The sequence below is a fragment of the Uloborus diversus genome, chromosome 10, assembly GCF_026930045.1.
Source record: "Uloborus diversus isolate 005 chromosome 10, Udiv.v.3.1, whole genome shotgun sequence".
Taxonomy (NCBI): Eukaryota; Metazoa; Arthropoda; class Arachnida; order Araneae; family Uloboridae; genus Uloborus; species Uloborus diversus.
Genome location: NC_072740.1, coordinates 62697376 through 62720743, shown reverse-complemented (window position 1 = coordinate 62720743; position 23368 = coordinate 62697376). Strand labels below are relative to the sequence as shown.

At 32.0% G+C, this 23368-nt stretch overlaps 1 protein-coding gene across 2 annotated transcripts in view; it reads right to left on the bottom strand.

Moving 5' to 3' along the window:
• LOC129231343 (protein Wnt-4-like) overlaps positions 1-23368 on the bottom strand; it is a 248561-nt gene that overhangs the window by 52777 nt on the left and 172416 nt on the right. For both annotated transcript variants that reach the window (XM_054865633.1, XM_054865634.1), the window contains one exon: positions 21076-21311. In XM_054865633.1, the coding sequence (XP_054721608.1) occupies positions 21076-21311 (236 nt within the window). The remainder of the gene's footprint in view (positions 1-21075; positions 21312-23368) is intronic.

Here is a 23368-nt window from a genome sequence, read left to right as displayed (position 1 = left end):
AAAGTTGCTATAAATGCATATCCAATTTGTTAACAGTTTATGAATGTATTTCACTTACTACAAATTCACGGTTAAAAACTCAGGAAGCTTTTATGGTAAATATTACTGTATAATAAAATGTTTACAGTACAGAAAAATAATTAGTGTAAATTGTACCGAGGTAAATAAATGATTGCAATGCCAATTCATACACCACGTGACTTACAGTACGCAGCAGATAACACCGTATTTCCACTCATTCGATGTGTCCCAACTCATATGGTGGGCAACATAGCCGCCTGCCAAACCGAAGGTGCCGAGATCGAACCTGCTGTTCGTATTTTGCGTTTTTTAGCTATCGTTTATTCTACCGTAAAATTGGATTTTACGGTAAAAGTTACTGTCAACATGGATGCCAGTAACTTTTACCAAAACATTTCAAGATTTTTTCGAACAGTGTACTCAATATGCGGCCCACAGATAGCATGCGACGTGCTGAATCCTCCAAATTTACTCCTAATTCCTTTACAAAGAAAAATAACACCAAAAAATAAGGCAAGTTAATAATTTATAGCAAAATCAAATATTCCCAAAAGATAGGAGGAACGACATGCTTACTTGTTTCAATATACCACAGAGTACAGTATTAATGGAGTAAATAGAAACACCAAAATTGCACATCAAAAAAAGTAAGGACGGTGAAATTTACAGCTAAATGCTTTTAGTAACCTTCCAGATGACAAATGAAACTAGTTGAAACCAGTTACTTCGCACTTGTAACTACTGGTGAAGAAAATACAATAACTAAACTTAGGTAAACAATTTGCTTTCAGTGTCATCTTCAAACAATGATTGCACCTACGCAGTTTTTTGGAAATAAGTGGAACTCCAAGAACGTCTTCTCTACCATAGGTTATGCAACATAGGTAATGATATACCTAATAATAGGTAATGATACCTAAAAACACTCAAATTAGATTAGTTTGTAATTTTACCTTACGTGTGATGCTACACTTCGTTTCCATTTGCCTCTTTTTTTTAGGAGCAAAGACATCCACCAATGAAAAGCTAACCACTCCTCTAGGAATAGCATTGCACTGTCTTATCGCAAAATTAAATATTAAACTACTCATACTAAATAAAATCTCCATGCAGGAAAAAAAGGTCATATGTTTTTCGCTTTCAATTTCTACGGTATTTCATACGTATTCCAACATTTTTTTACAACCGAGAAAATTGTTTTGAATAAAATAAAGAATTCACCAACGAAAAATAGAAAGTTAGCAATTGCTGATCACTTGTTTTCAAGAACCAATTGATTCCATAAGCAAGAAGTCTTCTAAGAAATTATGCCATAACTGTCAAGGCTCAGAATTCGGCAATAAATTTCATATGTATATTTAAATCGGCTAATCATCCAGGAAGTAAAGATATATTTCAAACAGCTTGATCTAGATACATAACAGTGCTTAATAATTATTTGAAATTCATGAACTCATCTAAAGTTTATGTTTACAGCAATACACAACAGACTATTTCTATAAATAAGTCATCGACTAACGAAGTACATGGAAATGATATCCTACTTTGTCCCCTGTTGAGCTTCTATAACAAATAAATAACGCCAATTCAAATAGTACGTGAAGAACATAATGAGTGTCTTTCTTCAATAAGTGCTCGATCTCACACTTGCCCTTACAACACATTTGTCAACTGTTCCTCTTCGACACTCAATCACTGTAGGAAGACAACAATGTCGCATTGCTTCTGAAACGATGCGTAGCACGTCTCACAGCACTGCAGTCAGTAAATTTGGAAGATTTGCTCTAAAAGAATTTTTTATGATAGTGTTGGCGCATCTGGCCAACGAACTTCAACTGGTTGGGTGGTTTAGCCTGGTAAAACATTGACGTACAAGATAAGTTGAACTCAAAGTTAAGTTTATGTTCAGCTGCAAGGATATAAATTAGACTGGCGTGTGAATTTGCATGACATTTAAATTCAAGCATGTTTTTTTTCAGTAAAAATCACATCAATAAGCAGGTAGAACTGCGTTAGGTATGTCGGTTTCAGGAAGTGAAATCAAAGAAAGTTATGTACAGAACTTTGTGAATAGAATGACTATAGGCTTGAGAGATTGAGAGATTTGTTATCTGGTTTATCTCGTTTGTTAATTTCACGATAGGTTTTTCATGAAATTAAAATATTAGATTTCAAGTGTGAAAACATATGCATTTTAAAAGTATGATAAATTAGGCAAAGAAAAGATTTTTCTTCCTGACCTTACTCAATGTACATTTTATTTTGACATAGCGGTCAATATATTTTCTGAAACACATTCTATGTACTTAGCATTTTAGCCCTATCTTCTAGAAATATATGAAAGCATTCATTTTCTTTTATGCAATTAGCCATTTTTAAAACCTTTTAACTATTCCTTTATGGAGAATTTTATTTTTACTCACTCTACATAAAAAATTATTCAATGTTTGCTATTACACTTTAATGTTAATTATTTATATTATGCTTCCTTACATATGCACAATTCTATTCTACAAAGGAAACTGGTGGACGCTTTATAGTTTTGAGTAAAACGCTTTTGAAGTTCAGATCCTAGGTAGGCTATTATAGGAATATTTTTCTAAATCATGCTGTATAGCAGCACGTACCAGGACTACAAGTACTATCTCTTGCCCTAAAATAGAGGAGAGGCCCTCTTACCATTTGTACTGGTTACTTTCCAAAATTTTAGTTTTGTCACTTATATATATATATAAGTCCCTTTGCTTCTCACTGCCTCAACTGTACCGAGGAAAATTTCATTCAGGAATCAATATTGATAATCCTTTTACTAATGTTAAAGTTAATTAATTTTTATTTTCGCTGATTTTACTTATCCACTTTACAATCAAACAGCGAAATTACACATTAATTAAAATGAATATCATTTTGCGATTCAGAAGACCACTCCAGTTCTTGTTATTGAAAGTGGAAAATGTGAATCTTTTTTTTCTATGTCCACTTTTTGATTTACTTAACTTTTTAGTGTATGGTGGAAGAGTTTTGGAGACGATTGCTTTAAGTTGATTAGTAGATATGGAGTGATATGTGGGCCAAATATTGTAAACTTGTTTTACAATATAAAATGCTATATTAAAACATCGGTATGTTTCTATACATTCGACGATCATAAAGAAATATATGATGTAAAAATGAACATTGTAGTAATGCACAAATTTTCAACAAAAATCCGGAAATGTTTCAAGCTTTCAAAGAACCCCTTTTCCGTGATGGTGGTGGGGGTAGCTACCAACTTCTTTTCTTTTTTTTTTAAATCTAAGCGCTTCAATGCTGTATAAAGCACACTGGATATATTAATGTTTCAGTAAGACTTTACAGTAAAATGTATATTATCACACCTTACTGCGGATAAATATTTTAGCAAGAATTACTGGTTACACTTGCAAGAAAATTTCTAAAAAACTGAGACAACCGTGAGTGATTGAAAAAAAAATTATCCTTGTATTCTATTACGAACGTACAATTCAAGTTTTATTTTCTCATATGGAATTCTGTAATATTCTCGTCGTAAAAATACCCGATGTTTGTATTGCAGTTTAAAACAAGTTTTCGGGAACATTTACTCTTACAAAACATCAGAAGGACGCATTGTAAAATTCAATTCTCATCCTGACAATTACGAAACCTATTGAGCGAAAACCGAACAACTGCAAAGTAAGATTTAAAATGAAATATTGCATCAAGCTTTTCCATTCAGACAAGTTTTATCACACGAGTACTATATTGTAATAGTGGGAAGTAAACCGAAGCGAATAGGAAGCTGAGTAAATGAAAGAAAAATTTACGATGTAACATATATTTTACGTTCAGTGATTTTCAAACGCTCTGAATGGGGTAATATAGTGAAATTTTTCAAAATATTTCGTATACAATATTTTAATATTTTACACTAGTGACAGTGATTTTACTGACTGATTTGTTTTTGACTAAATTAGTTCATGATGTCGAGTTTTTAAGCTACATAGGATCAAAGCGATCGATTCGAAAACATTTGGACATTTTTAAAAGTAAAATATGGGACAAAGGAAAAAAGATTTTATGATAAGCAACATCCATTAAATTTTGCATAAACAATATAAAAAAATATCTTTTTGTTCTGCTGATGAGCACGGAATTATTATACATTTCATACTGATCCTTTAATTTCTAACCGTGACAATAGAGTGAGTTAAAATTTTTGAAATAATCGTAATAATTTATAAAAGAAATACTTTATAGCAATTTAAAAAGGTTTACTTCAGCTAATACGTTTTCTGTGACACGCGCGCTCTCTCGCGGAAAGTGGTAGTATTTTCACATTCACATAAGGTATAGAGAGAAAAAAAAAAATTTTGAAAAAAAAAATAGAACCGACTTCAAAATTGCTCTAAAAAGTGAAAAATAATTTTATTCTTTAAACACCATCGATAATACTTTTAAACATAATTTTTGAAGTTGGCGCAAAAACGATCGATAAAATCATTCACAGCCATAACTCAACTACAAGTATAAATTTAACCACGTCCAGTTTCTTCACTACCACATGAATTACGCATTGATGACAGCATATTTGAGTAACGATATAAATGTTTCGTTCCTAACTTTGGATGATTTTTTGATAAAAATATGAACGAATCATGGTTACAATGGATTTTATTTTTTGTTTTTGCGCCAACTTCAAAAATTATGTTTAAAAGTATTATCGATGGTGTTTAAAGAATAAAATTATTTTTCACTTTTTAGAGCAATTTTGAAGTCGGTTCTATTTTTTTTTTCAAAATTTTTTTATTTCATTCTTTTTAGTGTAAATGTAGATATTTCAGTAAAAGTAAGAAGTTACCTAGTAAGAAGTGCGGCTCTATATCACTGTATTGCTTTAGAAAAGCCTTTATTCAAAATTATCATTACAATTACTATTAATGTTACAGTTATATGGCACCAAACTTTTATAACAATGAGTATCATATTGTCGCGTAGATGAAGATAGCGAAGACAATGAAAGCCAAATGAAGCGAATACTCGTTAGTCTCAACTCGAGATCTTTATTCAGAACCACGAATGAACAACGTTACATCTCCTTATATACAACTTGAAAAAGTGCTGGAACTTTCCAGACTTGAAAAGATACAGAAATTAATAGAACATTCGAGAAAATACGGGAAACAGTAGAAACGAAATTTTAGTAAAATTCACTTTGTCCTAGTCGGGATTTGAACCCGTGTCGCTCGGGTGGGAGACGAGAATTCTACCACTGAGCCACCGTTATCCACGGATGGAAAGTGCGAACTTTGCTACAATATCAATATTTAATAGGGAAATTTACTGTTTTTTGCCCATAACTTTTTTTCTAAAGAACAAATATGGTCAAACAAAGTAATGGGACCTAAGTTGAGCCATCCTCTATCCATTAAAAAAAGAATCATCAAAATCGGTTCACTAGGTGAGACGCTATGAGTGGACAAACAAAAAAAAAAAACATACATACGGTATGAACTGATAACCGCCTCCTTTTTGAAGTCGGTTAAAAAGAAAAAAAACCTGACGTGGTGGAAGAAAAATAACTACTGTTTTAAAATCAGCAACCTAATTTGCTCAAAACAATAAAAGCCAAAAATCCAACTCTCATTTTGTTTAAAGTTGTTCCCTCAGTGTGACATGAATGAAAATTATTAACTGCAAAGCTGTTTCAATATTCAGGAAAACCTTGACGAAGTACTTGAGCTCATAACAATTCTGTATCTCAAAGCCAGACTAACGTAATACTGTCATCCATTTTCTTTAAAATTCGATAAATTGCGCAACTTAAGACACATTTGGAGACTTTTTCAGAATTCACTACCGATTACATGCTTTATGATATCTTCGAAAATGTTTGTTTAATGGGAGTAAAGCATCAGTTCTACTATTTTTTAGAGACATAGTTTTGTAAGTTTTCATAGGTATCAAACCTTGTTTTAATAAAAATAGTTTTTAGTGTTATATAAATTTTTGTAATAAAATTCTCGTTACTCCACAGAATTATTCAAATTTATTACATTCCCCATCATGAGTCGGGGATTTTATGAATAAACCGGTAAATTTGATAAATATTGAACAATTGATCACATTTACCAAATGTATTAGTGATTGTGTATAATTACCGGTGATTACATACGATCACGAATTTACCGTAACATATATATACAGTCGGACCTCGACATAAGGTCATCCCTCGGGACTTCACGAAACTGACCTTATAAGCGGGTTGGCGTTATAACCGATTCATATATATTCATTGATAAATAAACATTTAATTCATTAAATCACTTCAAAATTTAATACGTTCAAAACTATCAGTTAATTGGGTTATTATAGTTAAATTGATTTGAACCAATTTAAATTTTTGGAATCAATAAGAAATTTTGAAATTATTTTTTAAAACTTTCATTTAGAGTAAAGCCACATTCAAATATCCCCAAGCAAACAACTGCTGTGCAGCTTACCTTACTTAAAATTGTCATTAACACAGGACTAATGTGTTTTTTCTTTAATTTTAACAAAATGGTTTCTAATTATGTTCTGAAAATTTCTTCAGCTTCTCATGACTGGTAAAAGAGTGCAATATGTCACGCTGATTGCCCGCATTACTGCTTCATATTTTAGTATCACTGTCGTAATGCTCACTTGCTACTGCATTCTGTGCACTACCTGTTACGTTAGTAGGAAAAACGACTTTTCACTTTTTAAGGATCGTATATTGCGGTGAATTCTTGGAAGTGAATCTGTTAGGCACTGAAATCATTCAGAGAAATCTGACAAAAGTGACCTTATAAGCGATTAATGTATTATGACCGGACCATATATCCGATAATACATGACATAGAATTCCTATTCAGTGAGCCGAGACTTTAGAAAAGTGACCTTATATGCGGGGTGACCTTATAAGGGGTGACCCTATATCGAGGTCTGACTGTACCTATATTTAAAATAAACTTGACCAAGATTTGCAAATCAACTGGTGGTTTTATCTTTTACATATACAATCTCAAGTTATTACTAGCTGTTGTCAGCTAGCGAGACATATTTAGCAAACCCGTTTCGCAGTTAGCAATATACTGATTTTATGGCATGTGTTTTTTGTAATAAATATTGTTAATCTTGACTCAATATCGTAACTTACGTTACTCATTACCCATTTCATTAAAATGGGTGGTCTGATGTTGTCATTAAGGCGATTAAAAATTCGAAGTATAGCAGCGTATTAGGTATGCAGCTACTTTGTTACGTGTTACTCGCATTTTAGGATTTTTTAAACAAAATTCTCAAAATTCAGGCATTTTGCCAGAGCAGAAATAATTAGCTCACAGGCTTGAAATTTTACGTAGTGTTCTAAGTTACAAAATTCCTTGATGAGGCTGAACGTAGTGCGGAACTTAAAATATTTTTTAAATATTCTCTTTGTTTGATTTTTTAATGAAAATTTTTAAAGTTCAAATATCTTACCAAAGCGGAAGACAAACTCAGAATCATGAAATTCTGCATAGTAGTAAGTGTAAGAAGGTAACAAATTTTCCGCATTAAGGCTAAGTGCTCTGCATTATTCCGAGACTCCCCCTTTATTGTAGATCTCTCAGAGGTGGATGTATTATTTATTTATTTAGCTTTTTTTGAGCCATAACTTCTTAGTAAAATGATTTTATATTGAATTTGTAATCGTTTGCTTATCGCCACGCAAATTAATTGGTAAATTACGTGATAGTAGTTCGTTTCTTTTTCGGTGTCTATAATATTTCAGACAGAGTGTGTATATATATATAAATATATATAATAAATTTGTATTTTTTCTGTTTTTTATTCTATTATTAAATAAACCTTTGTATCCATTGCTTCGACAATAGCTCCCCTATAAAATTGTGTACATAAATCAGAGCGGAGAAAGAACTTATGCATCATATTTGTTAATCGCTTCTTGTAGTGCAAAAAGCCGCGGAATTAAGGATTTATTTCCTAATTTACCTGACAGCGGTTGTAAGTTATAAAGCATCACGAAGTCACTTAACTGTTGCGCGTTAGAAGGAATGCCAAAGATCTCTTGACAAAAAAATAAAAAATACTTGTAACGTTGATGTGTGATAAATAGATAAGCGTTACGCAGCCACCGCTTTTAGCTTGAGTTTTCAAGATGGCTAGAAGTGACGTTCCGTCCTTTCACGTTTCAGACGTAATTGATTGGGGCGGATCTCCGGACTTCAAAGAAAGCGGTGGAAGGGTTTTACTTTCCTGGAGGCATCTTTTTAAGTAGTGAGCACAGGTAGGCGGTTCATCTTGTTTGTAAACAAATTGCTGAACCACACACGACAAAAACATCATAGGATAGGTTTTGTTCTTGTAACCCTCACCGTGTATTAATTTTGGACTGTCAGGGCTTTGTAATGACGTTAATATGCTACCAAGGTGGTGTACCATGCACAAGGTGCCTGGAGAGAGTTGCCTGTTTCTATAATTGTGGTAAAAAAATCAATAGTAGAATTAGTTCGTCATAGTCGTTAGTTGCCGAGTGGTACCAGAACTAGTCGGTCATAGTCATTAGTTGCCGATTGTTGCCGCTATATAGCTAACATCATTGTAAATTTATGACAAGGATACAGTCATTGCGAGAAGGAACACATTCTGCACTTACAACACAAAATATTGAGCTGTAAATAGAAGATGATGGCTGCTCAATTGTTTACGGTCGTGAAAATTGGGCACTGAATTGAGTTGATAATGAAGAAGCTTCTGTTTTCGTGGTAGTCAGGTAAAACCTTTTTAATGCTGTAAATTCCCTTGTGGAGTAACGATGATATCTTGCATTAAAAACTTCCTGCAGTAAATCACTATCACTACACTTAAGTTCGTTAATGAAAAATTTCCGTTTATTTTTCTTTCTTTTTTTTTTAAAGCTTCTTCTGAAAATAGTTTGTACATACCTTCATCTTTTACTAAAGTACAAAACGCACATTTTTAATCAGTCGAAGTGATTCAATTGGCGAAGAAAAAACAGTACATGAATCAAAGAAAAGTGAAATTAAACTTCACATTATTTTAATTATTAACCCTTATAACTTAATATGATATTTCTCTATCTAGTTCTTACAATTCTTCTATCATTCTTAAAATTATTCTGTATTAAAATAATTGCATGGTCGATACAAATCTTTTATCATAGGAAAAAAAGGGGGGGGGGACATAAAAATAAAAGTATTTTACAATAAAGGAAAACGATTTTCTACTTCGAGAGTTAGAATAAATTTAATATTTTCACAAAACATTTGTCGTCTCTTATCAAAAATAATTATTTTCAAACATTATTTATCGTCTGTTATCAAAAAGTAATCTTTCAACGGTTTTAATTGTAAGATAATTAAAACTATCCCACCAGTATAATACATTCTTCAACTTTCGACGGTGGCAACATTTTGTCGTCTGCCTCTAGATGTTGTAATCACATGAGCTGTCCGCCGTTCTGAATACAGGCATCGAATACCTTGATTAACAGCGTACATAAATTTCAGCTTTGCTAAAATACCGCAAATTGTCAAACCTTTTTTTAGTATTAACCGGTTGTTTGCCATTACTTTGAAATCGCAGTGGACGTTAGCCATTTTTCTTTCAATAGTAGTAATTGACTATTTTAACCTATTAAAAAATCAGCGTTGCTAAGATACCGTAAATTGTCAGTTTTTTTTTGACACAATTTGCACTCCGGTGCCCCTATAAGAACCGCCGGTTAGATTAATGAGTCTCCATTTCGTTGACAGACGATTAGAAGGTAGTTGAACGACAGGTACTGGATGTTGTCTGAAGAAACATAAAGTTTGCTAAAACGCCGCAAGTCTGTCGGCTACTGGCTCTTTGACTAGTTAGATATAGTCTATTTTCCCCAAACTTTACCAGTAAAAATAGTGAACCAGTTTCAAAAGTTATTTATTTATATATCGTTTTCTATTTTCTAAACATTTATGAAGGATCAAAAACTAGGTCATGGGTAGGGGAGATGAGGGAGGAATGGGACAGTGGGAGGAGTGGGCCAGCTAAAATTATGGCAAAATAAATCACTTTATTTTATTGTCAGTTTGACCACTAGAGGGCCTGTTTATAGCTTCTTTTTGTTTCATACTTGCATTTTATCCAGCAGGAAGTTTCAGTTAATAGTTGGAAAAAGTTAAATTTCTCACCTCCAAAGTAAGTTTCTAATCTATTTTTAGTTTCATTTCTTTATTATGTTATTTGTAAAACTAACATAATATATTATCGTTGTAATCTTAAGTATATAATGTATGCTTATCTGCAATTTAATTAAGCCTAAAAACCAGCAATGGTTTATGCGACAAGTTATTTTTTAGAAGCAATGTGTAGAGGGAGGAATGGGACACTCCGAAGAGGGAGGAATGGGACATGCCCCATAAATATGTCCCTTCTGTAAAGGGGCTGTTCAAATATTACGTAAGCATGTTTTTATCAATTTTTGACCTCTCCTCTCCCTTGTTAGCAGAAATATGCAAATCGCTAACCCCCCTTAATAATAACATAAGCTAAATAGCAACCCCCCCCCCAAAAAAATGCTTGTTTAATTTCCTTATTTAAGAAAAACTCTTAGATCACAATTTTAAAAAAACTTAGCCATTTGAAAAAATTTTCTAGTTTTTTTTTACAATTTAAGATTTTTGAAAATGTCTTACGTAAGCATCACTCAAACATCTCCCCTTCCGTTGTCAGCAAAAATAAGCAAATTGCTACCCCCCCCCCCCCCCGAACTATGTCGCAAGGATGGAGAGCATTTATGATACTGAAAGCTACAATGCAAAATTTATGAGAAAGGACATGAAATTTTAATTTTCCTCAACAGGATGACCAGCATTATAGATAAAACAGATATTATCATGAAATTACCGCCACCACAATTGGTTGGTGGGACCAGTAGAGCACAGCCTTGTTTTTCTTTTAATGTGGACCTTTCTAATTATGACACTCGCTAATTTTTCTGTAATTTTCAAATTGTCCCACTCCTCCCATACTCATGTCCCACTCCTCCCTCCCAGGAGGGAGGAATGGGACAAAATTCTTGAAATTTGTAATTTGTCAAGAGTGAAAATAATAAAATGTTTAAACATTGTGTATATTTTTAAAATGTAGTTATAATATGCAAGTTTATTGTGTGAGCTTTTGCATTAATGAGTAAGTAAAGGACTATGAATAAGAATCATTAATGTGAAAAGTGTCCCAATCCTCCCTCCTCTCCCCTATTATTATTTTTTTTTTTTTTTTGACAGCTAGTTCTTATCTTCTTTACTAATAATAAAGCTGAAAGTCTGTATGTTCGGAGGATGTCTGGATGCCTGTAGGATCTCTGTGACGCGCATAGCGCCTAGACCGTTTTTCCGATTTTCATGAAATTTGGCATAAAGTTAGTTTGTAGTATGGGGATGTGCACCGCGAAGCGATTTTTCGAAAATTTGATGTGGTTCTTTTTCTATTCCAATTTTAAGAACAAAAGTATCATAAGATGGACGAGTAAATTACGAAATTATCATAGCGTGGAACCGTAACATTGGCACAAGACAATTGGGAAGATACAAAATTATCATAACGTGGAACCGTAACATGGGTACACGCCAATTGGCGAGAAAATTCCCTATACATTATTTGCAAAATATACAGGTGAACCAAAAGACCTTTTAATTTTTCTATTACGGGCAAAGCCGTGCGGGTAACACTAGTAATTTTGTAAAATAAATGGTTGGGAAATACGACATAGTTGATCTATTATTACTTTCAAATCATGTTTGAAACTTCTGAGATATATTAAAGCACTGTAGTTGATTTTTCTTCCTAAATTTACAGCAGGCCACGTAACTACATGAGTAAAAGAAGAAATTGATCAGATTATGCATGGAAACTTAGATGCGTGAAAAGGATAGCTTTCTTACCTCATCCCAATGTTGCATGACAAAAGAGCCACCGTTCGTGAAATTCAGCCTAATAATATGCATTTGATCGTACTCGAAGGATAGGAGAACAATAAAAGGAAGCCAATGGAAGAATATCCGTGGATACTTTCGCCACCTGAGACATCAGTCTGTAATTAAGGCTCCGTTTTTTGTCAGAACCTCATGATGGATTGAGCGAGGCGACTGATGATTAAAGTATTCCTCATTGCCGTTCTAACATCATCCATCAGCTGCTAGTGGGTGTCGTTGGATCGGCTGATCCACCCACCCTCTCAACTTCTGAGAAGTGGTAAGAAAAAGTACCACTGCCCATGCCAAATTGGCATCGAAATCTTTTGACGATTTCTTCAGGGACCTGGGCAGGGATTTTTTTCCCTTCCCATGCTTTGACAGTTTGATGATCACGGTAGATTAATTGCTCCTGGTTTTCCGATGTTTTCGAAGAAAGCTTTCCACTAAAGCGTATCGAACAAAAAGTTTTCTCTTTCTTCTTTTAAAAATATCTAATGGTAGTAACAGGCTCATTTATAAAGCTATGCATAAAAGGCCGAAACGATTAATCTGCGAATCTTCGGAAAAGGTGGAACTGTTCATCAGGAACAATGCCGTATGATGGAAATAGATTATTCGGATACGTATTTGATACTTTAGGAAAGGAAAAAGGAAACCGTCAATTTGAAATAATGAATGATTAATTTAAGAAAAAGTGTTAACATCTACATTCGTTGAAAACTTTCTGAAAGAGTTACTGCACGTGTAAAGATTCTATATTACATGTTCTTTAAAACGAGCTTTTAATGAAAGACTAATGATATGCCGTACATTACCACACAATTCAAAAGTACCTTTTATGCTGTCTCTTTCTGGTAAAATTAATGGATTCGTAAACCATTTTCTGCCACTGAAACATTGTTCAAAGATTCATTAGGTTGAAATATATGTAAAGCAAAGTCTTGGAATAATCTTGTTCATACACCATTATCTAGAGTACATATTTGTTGTGTATACTTTTACTGTTTCATGATCGTTTAACGATAGTTTCTGGATAAGAATATCATTTAGAGATGTAAATAAATTATTTTTTCAATTAAATCTTTATCTATAAAATTTGTAGGCATATTCTATGCCGAATTATGCATTGATCGATTTGCAGAAACTGAGAGGTAAAATGAAAGGGCTTGGGTCAGAAAGAGACAGCTCCACTATTTGCCTGTTTTTGTATTTTACATTATGAATATATGAAGAAAAAAAACATACACAGTGGCTCCCAAAAGTGTTCGTACACTTACGATTTTCAATGAAATACGTCATTATCCATTGGTTAAAATTAATATTTTGAAATCGGTATTAAATTATAAAATCTATGATCTATTTTCATCAAAACCATATGAAGATTTTTAATAACTTAATAAAACATGATTTTTAAGAAATCAATAATCAAAAATTGCCAGAAACTTTATCTCACAAAAGTCTTCGTACACTTTGAAAAAATACCTATATATTAGTAAATAATCAAACTTTTTACAAAGTTATTATTTAGTAGAATATCATGCAGTATCAACAACAGCTTTTAAACGTCTAGGAATAGATTTCATTGTTTTTTCTTTCTTTTTTTGTACTTTCATTGTTTCATTGTTTTTGTACTTTCATTTCTTTCATTGTTTTTTGTTTCTTTTTTTTACTATAGAATGGTATTAATTACATAATTTAGAGACATTTCAAACCGATTTACGGCTACTGCGAGGAAAAAAAAAAAAATCAAATTTCGAATCGTGTTTGTTGTTTTTTATGCATACCTTCCATTTTAAAATAATAAGCAGAATATTAGGGAATAAATAAACAAAAAATTAAAGCCAAATGACTTTGTTATGGAAAAAAAAGGACTTCTTATTCGAATTCATTTTTGCGTTATTTTGGTTTTACTACAGAATTCCAAGGTGTACGAACACTTTTGGGAGCCACTGTATATATATTTCAGGAAAAACACAAATTATCAAAAAACTGAAATACGAAAAAAAATATTTAAAAAAAAAAATCACTTCATATGAAACTGAAAAATGATAAAAATATCAAGAATACTAAATTGGAAAAAAATAAATAAATCAATTAAAAAAAACAGGCCTTGATTCATGTACTTGTACTTTCTTTGGTATTTAACCTTTTAAAAATTGTTTTTTGAATTTTAAAATTTTGTTTTAAAATTTTTCAGTTTTTCGATATGCTATGTATTTTTGATATCTTTATCATATTTCCGTTTCTTGATAATTTATGTTTTCTTGAGTATTTTTGCACCTTTTGTTTCTAGCAGCTTTGCGCTGAAACTACAGTCATATTTGGTCGTTTTTACGTCGTTGAATTCTTATATATATATATATAATTAGCTTACATTCTATACAAGAACGAGACATTCTTGCACAGAGGTTTTCAATTGAAAGCACGAGAAAAATATTGCATAGCCAAAACACTGCACTTAAAACTAATCCTCATGAATAAAATAGCCAATGATCGAGTAACGCTCCTGACGTCATCAACAATGAAACTCGCACCACGGTATGATAATTTGATAATATGGTTTTGGTAATGCTTAACATGCAGGGAAAAGCTTTATTGTTACAAGGTTGAACTGTTTCCGGTAACTTAAGGGGTTACAGTACCTCAAAAATGATGAAACAATCAAAAATTTTTTTATTGCTTATTTCAAAACTAAAAACTATTCTGAACACAGTTAAAAAGTTTTATTGCTTTAGTTCAAATATTTAAAAAGTTATGAGTGGTTTTAGGCCATGATCGCTATGTGTTCTTATGCAAAAGAAAAACATTAAACTGCTCTTTCTCGATGATGGTATTTTTGTGTTTTCATGTCATTAGAATCCCTAAGGATTTTTTTCTATTAAAGATACAACTTTAAAGTAATACTTTTTGCAATTGGGATAACATATTTGAAAAAAACTGTGCATTTGATAAGTATTTTATAAATTACTCAAATGTTTAGAGCATGTTAAACCTTTAAAAACCATTTTTTTTAACTTTAATTTTTTACATAATTAATCACAGAAAATTTTCTAATAAACTCATAAGCAAATGAATGCACATATTTTTAGAGATGATTACAGTGATCATTTAGCAAATAATTTTTTTTTAATTCGTACAAAAATAAAAAAAGCCTTAGGGATTTCAAAAAATTGAAATTTTCTTCATTTTTTTGAATTTTTAAAAAAAGTAGGCAATATTTTTAAATTTTGAAAATAAATTATTGATTAAGAAATAAGTATGCATGTTATGGTTTCAAAGAAATATAAAATTTACTTAAATTTAAAAAAAATGTTTGAAAGGTACTGTGACTCCTTAACTGTTTTACTGGTAAAACTGTTATTTCAGGGGAATGAAGAAACGAAAAAGGGGTTAACAATAAACGCTTCTGGAGTTTAGGGTTAATCCGCTGGATTAAAATTTCAACTATCAAAATATCACCGAACATGCAATTGTTTCGTTCAAATGTAGACGCAATTTTCACCCATCATACCTTGACGGGTGATTTTTTAGTCCGTAAATAATGATAAGCTTAGTTTAGGGTCATTCATCGATAAAGTCACCATTTTGTCCCGAACTTGAAAGTTCATATATTTAATTAAAGCAGTGATTTTAAAAGGTGATGAGCAAAGTATTTTGCTTCAGAAACCACACGTTTGTGATTTCTTAAGCAAGAAAATGTTGTTGATTTACTTTTTTAATTTTTATTTTTCATGAAAGACTTGAGCTGTCATGTGTCGGACAAAAGGTTCGTTTTTCAGTGCAATGGCCGTTTTTCAGTGCAATGGCCCTTTCGATATGCATTTCAAGAAACCTCAAAAGGTTTAGAAATGTATATAGAAATTTCAACAGGTACCACCTGGATCGAGTAATCAATAACTTCGAAAGAGTTGAGATGCCATGAGCTACAGAAGAGATAAGCGTTGACAGATTTATAACTATCAGCTTCAACTTTAATTACCATTCGTTTCCTTTCTAGTACATTAAAAAATATAGTAATTGATTCAACAACACTTTGGAGGGCGGTTACCTATTTTATGGCGAATTAGGACTTTCAGAACGTTATTTATTGACTTTTTGGTTTTTGGAGATGATTGAAAGAGGAGGCATTCTTAGTGGTCAAAGTGAACCTTAAGGACAAACAAACTTCAGTCTTTCTAAAGAGTTAAATATAAATGTCTGAAATGATTTAATGTTCAGAAGTTAACTATAAGTTAATTACTTTAATGCTAATGAAGTCAACGCAGGTTAACCTGGAATTTGTCTAATTACTGCCCAAATATTTGCTTTCGGCTGTGCATAAAATATGTTTCAAGGGGAAAAAAACATGAAATAAAGTAGCATTTCATACACTCGTAGATATTCATGATAGCTTAAAGTATCCGACTGTGTTCGAAGATATTTTTTGGAATAATAACTTGGACACTTTTTAAATGTTATTTTTTGACTACATAAGTTTCAAAACGAAAAAAAAATGCAAAAAAGCTTTCAAAATATATTCAGAAAAAAAAAAGACAAATTAAAAGAAAAATAGCGAAAAAACGGGTCTTACGCTAACAGCTATGGACAAAATTTGGTTCTATTAATACATAAATATTTGCAAGAATGCATTTTTATGACACTTATGTGTGTTTTCCTGTAAGAGATTTCTCGTTTTTAAAAATATAGCTAAACAAAGTTACTATATTGGAATTTTTAAAAATAAAATGTTTTTTTTAATAATAAAATGCTTTTGTTTAAAATTATGCACGTAAAAATATTACTTAATTCCAAAATTCAGCTTAGTTTTTAGAGGAAAACAGCAAACAGCAAGCATATTACAGAAAGCTATCTCAGAAAAGTTCACATCAATTCTTAAATAACTTTTTAAGATATCATTGTTACAGTAGACAGCTTTCTTGAAAAAGATTATTCTTCCAATCTGGAGTGTTATTTATCCCTCTGTAATAATACAGCTAAAACTCCAGCTGTAATTAACGTAGTGTAAAAAGTAAGACAGTTTTGGAAAGCTAATGAATCAGACTACAAAACGAAATTATAAAATTTTACGAATATTTCATCGAAAATGTCTATTTTAACGCAGTTACAGATACCTTAACTTACCCAAAACTGATTGAATTTACCAATATAACGAGAGTAATGTCTTATTTTAAGCAAATTTTGTTAATTACATATGTGGCAATGAGAAGAAAAAAATGCAAATGCCAAAATAAAATTAAAAAAAAAAAAAAACGGAGATAACTAGTGGGTCGACCCATGTCAAATCATCTATGCCATGCCGCCCACCGTCTCCGATTTTGTTCAAATTTAGTGTACTTGTAGATTTTTTGATGCTGATCATGAAAATATAAATTATTTTGAGATTTATGAAGGGATTGAAAAGTTACGAGCCTTTAAATATATGCCAAGATGATTTTATTTGCCGCCATTTTGATTGACACAAAGACGTGTATAAATGGCTATAACTCATTAACAAATTATCACAGAGCTTTGATTTTTTTTTATTTTGTTCAGTATGATGTAAACTTGAATTTAAACTGGGTTTAACTTGCATAACGTTTTTAAATTTGTTTCTGTAAGGGTTTACTTTTAATTTTTTGACTCGAAAACGGAGTAACTTTAACAAAAATTTACTCAAAGTACACCCACTTTGATTTTAACCAAATTTTGTGCACAGGTACCTCTAAGTGTGATAAAACATCTGGTAAAAAAAATCTCGGTGGGCCATTCACAGACAGTCGTAAAAAACACATTTTTTTTTTAATTTTTAGTCAAAAAAAAAACCTTTCAAAAATAAAGTGTATTAAACTGTATTTTCCCTAAAATGATCGAAAGCCAACACGTGTAAAAGAAGCCACAGCATGAGGATTTAGGTGTGTACAAAATAAATATAAACATCAGAATAAGATAAGATTATCTATCAGTAAAGGTATTTACTACTTTGGCTTACAGTAAACATCGAAAACATTACATTTGAATCCGAAACTATTAGAAGTATGTTATAAAATATCTATAAATAATCCATCCTATTAATGAATAAACTTTAAATGAAGAATAACATGAAATATTACTCCATGTATTTGGACTTACTTCAGCTGATGTATTTGTAATTTGATAAGGGTAAACATCAATGAGTGTTGCATAAATTCTGTTTCGTGGAAAGGCGTAAGACAATAATTGCAAATATTATTTTCTTGCACTATATTTTATAAAGTGAACAATATCTTTTCGAGTTACTTTATTGTTACAAAATTTTAAAATAATGATAGCGGATTATGTGTTTTATGTAAAAGAAACAGCAGTAATTTATGAATTTTTGTTCCTTAAGTATAGACTAGTTTCCAAAATTAGAATTTTCCACTTTTAGAAACACATTAACATTTCTTTCAAAAATAAGAATTTTATTTGATAGGTCTTTAAACTTTCCGAACAGCACTTTTCGGGTGATGTATTGTCACGTAGGGAACGGTAATGAACAAAATTCATGCATCAAAGAGACCATATTTCAGGATAGTTTGAATCATTTTTTTTAAAAGTCAAAACGCTCCTTTAAAAAACGTTGAGTAAAAACCTCTCAAAGATGTCAGCAAAATCTATTTTTATAACAGTAGGCTTGTGATTAACCATAGTGTGCGGGATACAATTCCCTTTCTCCACTAAGCACCATCCCGGGGAGAAAAAAAATTCAAGGAAAGGATTTTGTGGCCGCATCTGAACAGTAGTCATATTTGATATTGCTACTGAAACATAAGGAAGCAGCTTTTACCTTTTATCAAAACGAAGTAAATCACGAGTTTTCCCGGAAAGCATGTTAACAAACCAAGTCCCTGGGTGGATGAATTGGCGGCATCTTGATATAAATTACAGCAGTGATAGTCGTTAATTTTCTCATTTCAACTGATACCTAAGGCTTCAAACGAAGAAAGTTCCTGGCCGAAAGCTGCTAATAAAGATTGTCAACTTGAAAGTCATCCGTATAAACTGAGCTTCAAGTAGCTCCAATGAGCCATTAAAATTCAGTTGCTCCACCAGCAGCACGATCCAAATCACATAAAGATGTTAGGCGAATGGTGGCAAGACCAGCGTGGTTTCTAGATTCGGCGCTTTATTGTCGAAAAAACAATCAATCATTGGCAAGATTAAGACACGTCAAGTCATGTATAAAACAAATATACATTACTGCACTTTGAACCTTTTCCAGGTCAATCGGAGGTCACTTAAAATTGGTTCACTTTCAAGAAACAAATGATGAACAAAGTATTGAAGAATTTTTTTGCTCCCCATTTCCAGTTAAAAATAGCCCATAAAATAAATATGAATTGGTATACTGCTCTTTATTTCATGAATACAATAAAACGTAAGTGGTACTTAAAATTTTTCTCCATAACTTCTATTATGTGCTACTAGCCTAATGATTACATTACAGACGTTATTATTGTGATAAATTATAGGAATGTTTAATATAATCTGGTTATAGTAGTTTACTACTAATATTTTTTGCACAAAGGAATTGGCTAAATGAATAATAAATGCTAATTCAGAACAACCTACAAGGAAAGATAAAATAACTCTTATGTAGTCTAAACAGGAAAAAAAAAGTTTTTGAGTTTTGGATTAACTTTGCTCAATTTCAATAAATTAACAACTTTGACAATATAATCTCCTCAAAGGGCTTTATGATAAATGACCTTTCATAGTATTTTCTTCAAAAGAATATTTTAAAGCCATTTAGAAAAATATTTATAGAGCAAACTTATATTCTACTTTCCGTACATTAAATAAAAAGCACGTTTCAAAATTTTGAGCTGAAAACACAATGTTGCATATAGGGCTTCTAAAACAACTGAAACTAAAAAATTCCTTAAATGTTGGCAGTAGCAGTAAAGTAAAAACTCCAACTACTCTCAAATTTTTTGTTAAAGTTTAACCAAAGTGTAATCCTTTCTTCATGCAAAAGTATTTTCAAACATTCGCGGTAAGTATTGAATTGATGAATAAACTTTTCTGACATTTATGTGCCAAGAGACTTTTGAGGCGGTTAGCAGAGTTTAATCTTCTGTAAACTGTGTTGCTTTGTTTAGAGGTTACTTTGCATAATTCTGCTTGATACATATTTAGTTTTTCACGATAAGAAAGTTAGAAGAATAGAGACAAAGAAAATTATCATAGAAAGCTTGAACATTATTTGTACCAAACAATTTGAAGTTCGATAGTTAGTTTTCTCAACCAATTGCACACGTGAGACATTTTTATATCTATATTTGCACTTTATTTCCGAAAATTTAAAATTTGGATTATATTTTTGTACATTTAAATGTAAGGAAGCAGTATAAATTATAATATAAGGCACCAACTTCCTAAAAAAATTGTTCTTAAATAATGAATTGTGCGTGTTGCGGGTGTGACTGCACGATCATCGGTATAGTATCTTTCACACAAAAGTTCTTTATTTAGACACAGCTTCTGCCAGGCCCGGATCTGTAAATTTTGACGCCCTTGCAAAAAAATCTGAATAGCCCTTCCTCAGTCGCCAGCAGTGTATTTTTGCAACGTTAATAAGTCTTAACTCTAGTTTTTTCTATTTCTTTTTTATTTTTTTGGCCATTTGGCCCCTTAAAGACGTACACCCCTTCCCGCACTATGGTGTCTGCGGATACGCAGATACGGGCCTGGATTTTTCTCTGCTCCTAAAGCAGCAAAGAGTGAAACGACCAAGGAGTCACATGGTCTATGAGAAAAAGTTGCCCAGTTTTATTAATAATCTATAAGTAAACCAAACCCTGTGTTGCGTCAGCACGTGAATGTCAAGGCCTACTGTGCCCAACTCAGTTTTCCTGACCAGGGGCTCTGGGGTGCAAGGCAGATGTTCCGGTTAGGTGGTCAGCTAAACGTGGAACCCCCAATGTTTGGTTCCCAAGTACACTTGGTACTCATTTTATCGACCCATGGAAGGGATGAACGGCCTTCATTGGAGCCATAAATACTCTAAAGAAATGAAGTTGTTCATACAATATTTGCTAATAAAAATGAGGCGTACCTTCGCTCACTGATTTTCCAAATAGACGAGTTCCATTAACAGTGCTGCAATTCCACCTCCTATATTTAAATTGCCACTGACATTCAACGATGGCTTGTTCAGCACCGTATCTCACGCTGTCCATCACTTCGACATTGCGGATACAGATTTTGATTTGCCTCCGCGTCAGTCCTTCAAGGTTGGGGCATAATTCAGCGCTGTCGATTGTGCCAATAGAAGCTGTTCTCAACAATGATCTGAAATGAAATGAATTAACTGAGGTCAGAAAAATATGAAACAGGTCAAAATTAGGCATTTTAATTACACACCATAGAGCCGCCTAATTGCCTGGAAATGCTTCAACATGGAACGTTCTTATCGATCTAAATATATTCATTTTACTTAATAGCTAAAAGCTTTCTAATATGAAAAATTGGGTGCAATTATCACCATTCTAGGTCAGTTATAAACAATTAGAGACACCTGTGTAATTTGGGAGGGTACGAGGGTTGTTATACTGTTGATGCTTGTCAGCAAGTTTATATTTGCCTCCGGCTGACATTGCTGACAAAAGTTGCTCTTCATTTGCTGTTATATCGGTGGTAATCCCGCCCAAATACAATGATTGACTGGCTCTAATTATCTGGAAATCGGTAGTAAAAATATTCGCTAAAGGCTTTTATGTCCTGTAGCCTACTCAAGTTACATTACATAGGTTTTACTGGACCTTTCACGGGGGAGGGAGCAATCATAAGCAATTCAAAAGACGACATCCTTTCAGATCACGCTTAAGTAAAATTTTACAGATGGCTTTGCAGCATCACAAATAGTTTTACGCATACGAGGTGAATAATTGTTAAAAATGACTACTTAATTACAATTTTAGAAATATAAGAGAAGTGTTGTTAAATTCAACGAAATTAAATATCACTACTAAATTTGATTGAATACGAAACCACTGAAAAAGGAAAAAACCGCATCAGAACGAAAATTACAATAAAATTGACATCATTAGTAAAAAAATTGACATCATTAGTAAAAAAGTTTTACCTGATCACAGATATATTTCAAACAGGTTAACATAGCAGTAACTCATTACATTATATCGGGCGTTGCTAAAAAGAGTTGATCAAAAACTAAAAATGCTTAAGATGCTAGGTACTTGGCAAAAACACCAAGTCTTTTTAATCTAATTACACGATTTGACTTCTGATCTTGATGCCATCTTGCATCAATTTTATAACATTCAAATCGGATTAGATTCCCATCAGGTAGTGTCAGATGAGCTGTGAATTGAGTCATAAAACTTTTACGATTCTACGTATTATTTTTTATGGGTGGTTATCGTGTAACTTCTAAACTATGAGTTGATTATGAACAGAGCACTATATATAGCAATTTAAAAATACTTGCATTTTTGCATACAATTAACACGAGAATATACATAGAAGTAATTATTTTAATGTATTTTTGTTATTTTAGTAATTTCCGAGTACAAAGACTTATAAAAACAAATTTGTTTTTAACGAAAAATGCGAAATAATTTTTAAGAAAAAGAAAAATCGTGCATATTTTTCATCTTTTTCAAAAAAAAAAAAAAAAAAATGTTTAGTTAAATCCACGGAAAAAAAAAAAAAAAAATCAGCTTAGTTATATGGGTTTACAGTTTTCAGCGGTTCAAACAAGGGGGAAAAAACTGCGAACAGAAAATTTATCTCTCCTTCACAAATCGCTTCAACTAAAAAATACAAACATTAATTCATCGGTATCAGTTAGGTATTTTAAGAAAGTTATGTCGCTGTTTGTTAAAATGGGAAACAAGATAAATTAAAAATAAATAAATAGAGATTCACTGTAACGTTGTTTTCCTTCCATTTTTGTAGCAGCAAGTATTTTTCTGTTCCAATTTTTTTTACGATTATGTAACTTAGATTAGCTATCAAATCACACAGTTTCAACTCAGTCCCTTACCAAAAATAAACGTTTTACGTTTGGAGTGAAACACTAATGATTCTCAGACGATTTTTTTTTTCTCAAGGGCTGCAGAGGAATGCAAAATATTACTTTTATGGAAAAAAATATAACGGGCTATTTTACTATTAAATCTATGACACATTTGTTTTACTGTTTAATGATAAGCAAATTAAATATGCAAGTTTGCACTTAATTTTTCCCAAGTTACTTTGAAAATGCACAATATGCATTTAATAGGGTAAAGTCGGCATATTTTATCCGTGCCCTCCTAAGCGTTTTGACCTCTAACTAGCATGTGCTACTTCCAATTAATACAGAAAAAAATTATATAACACCACCA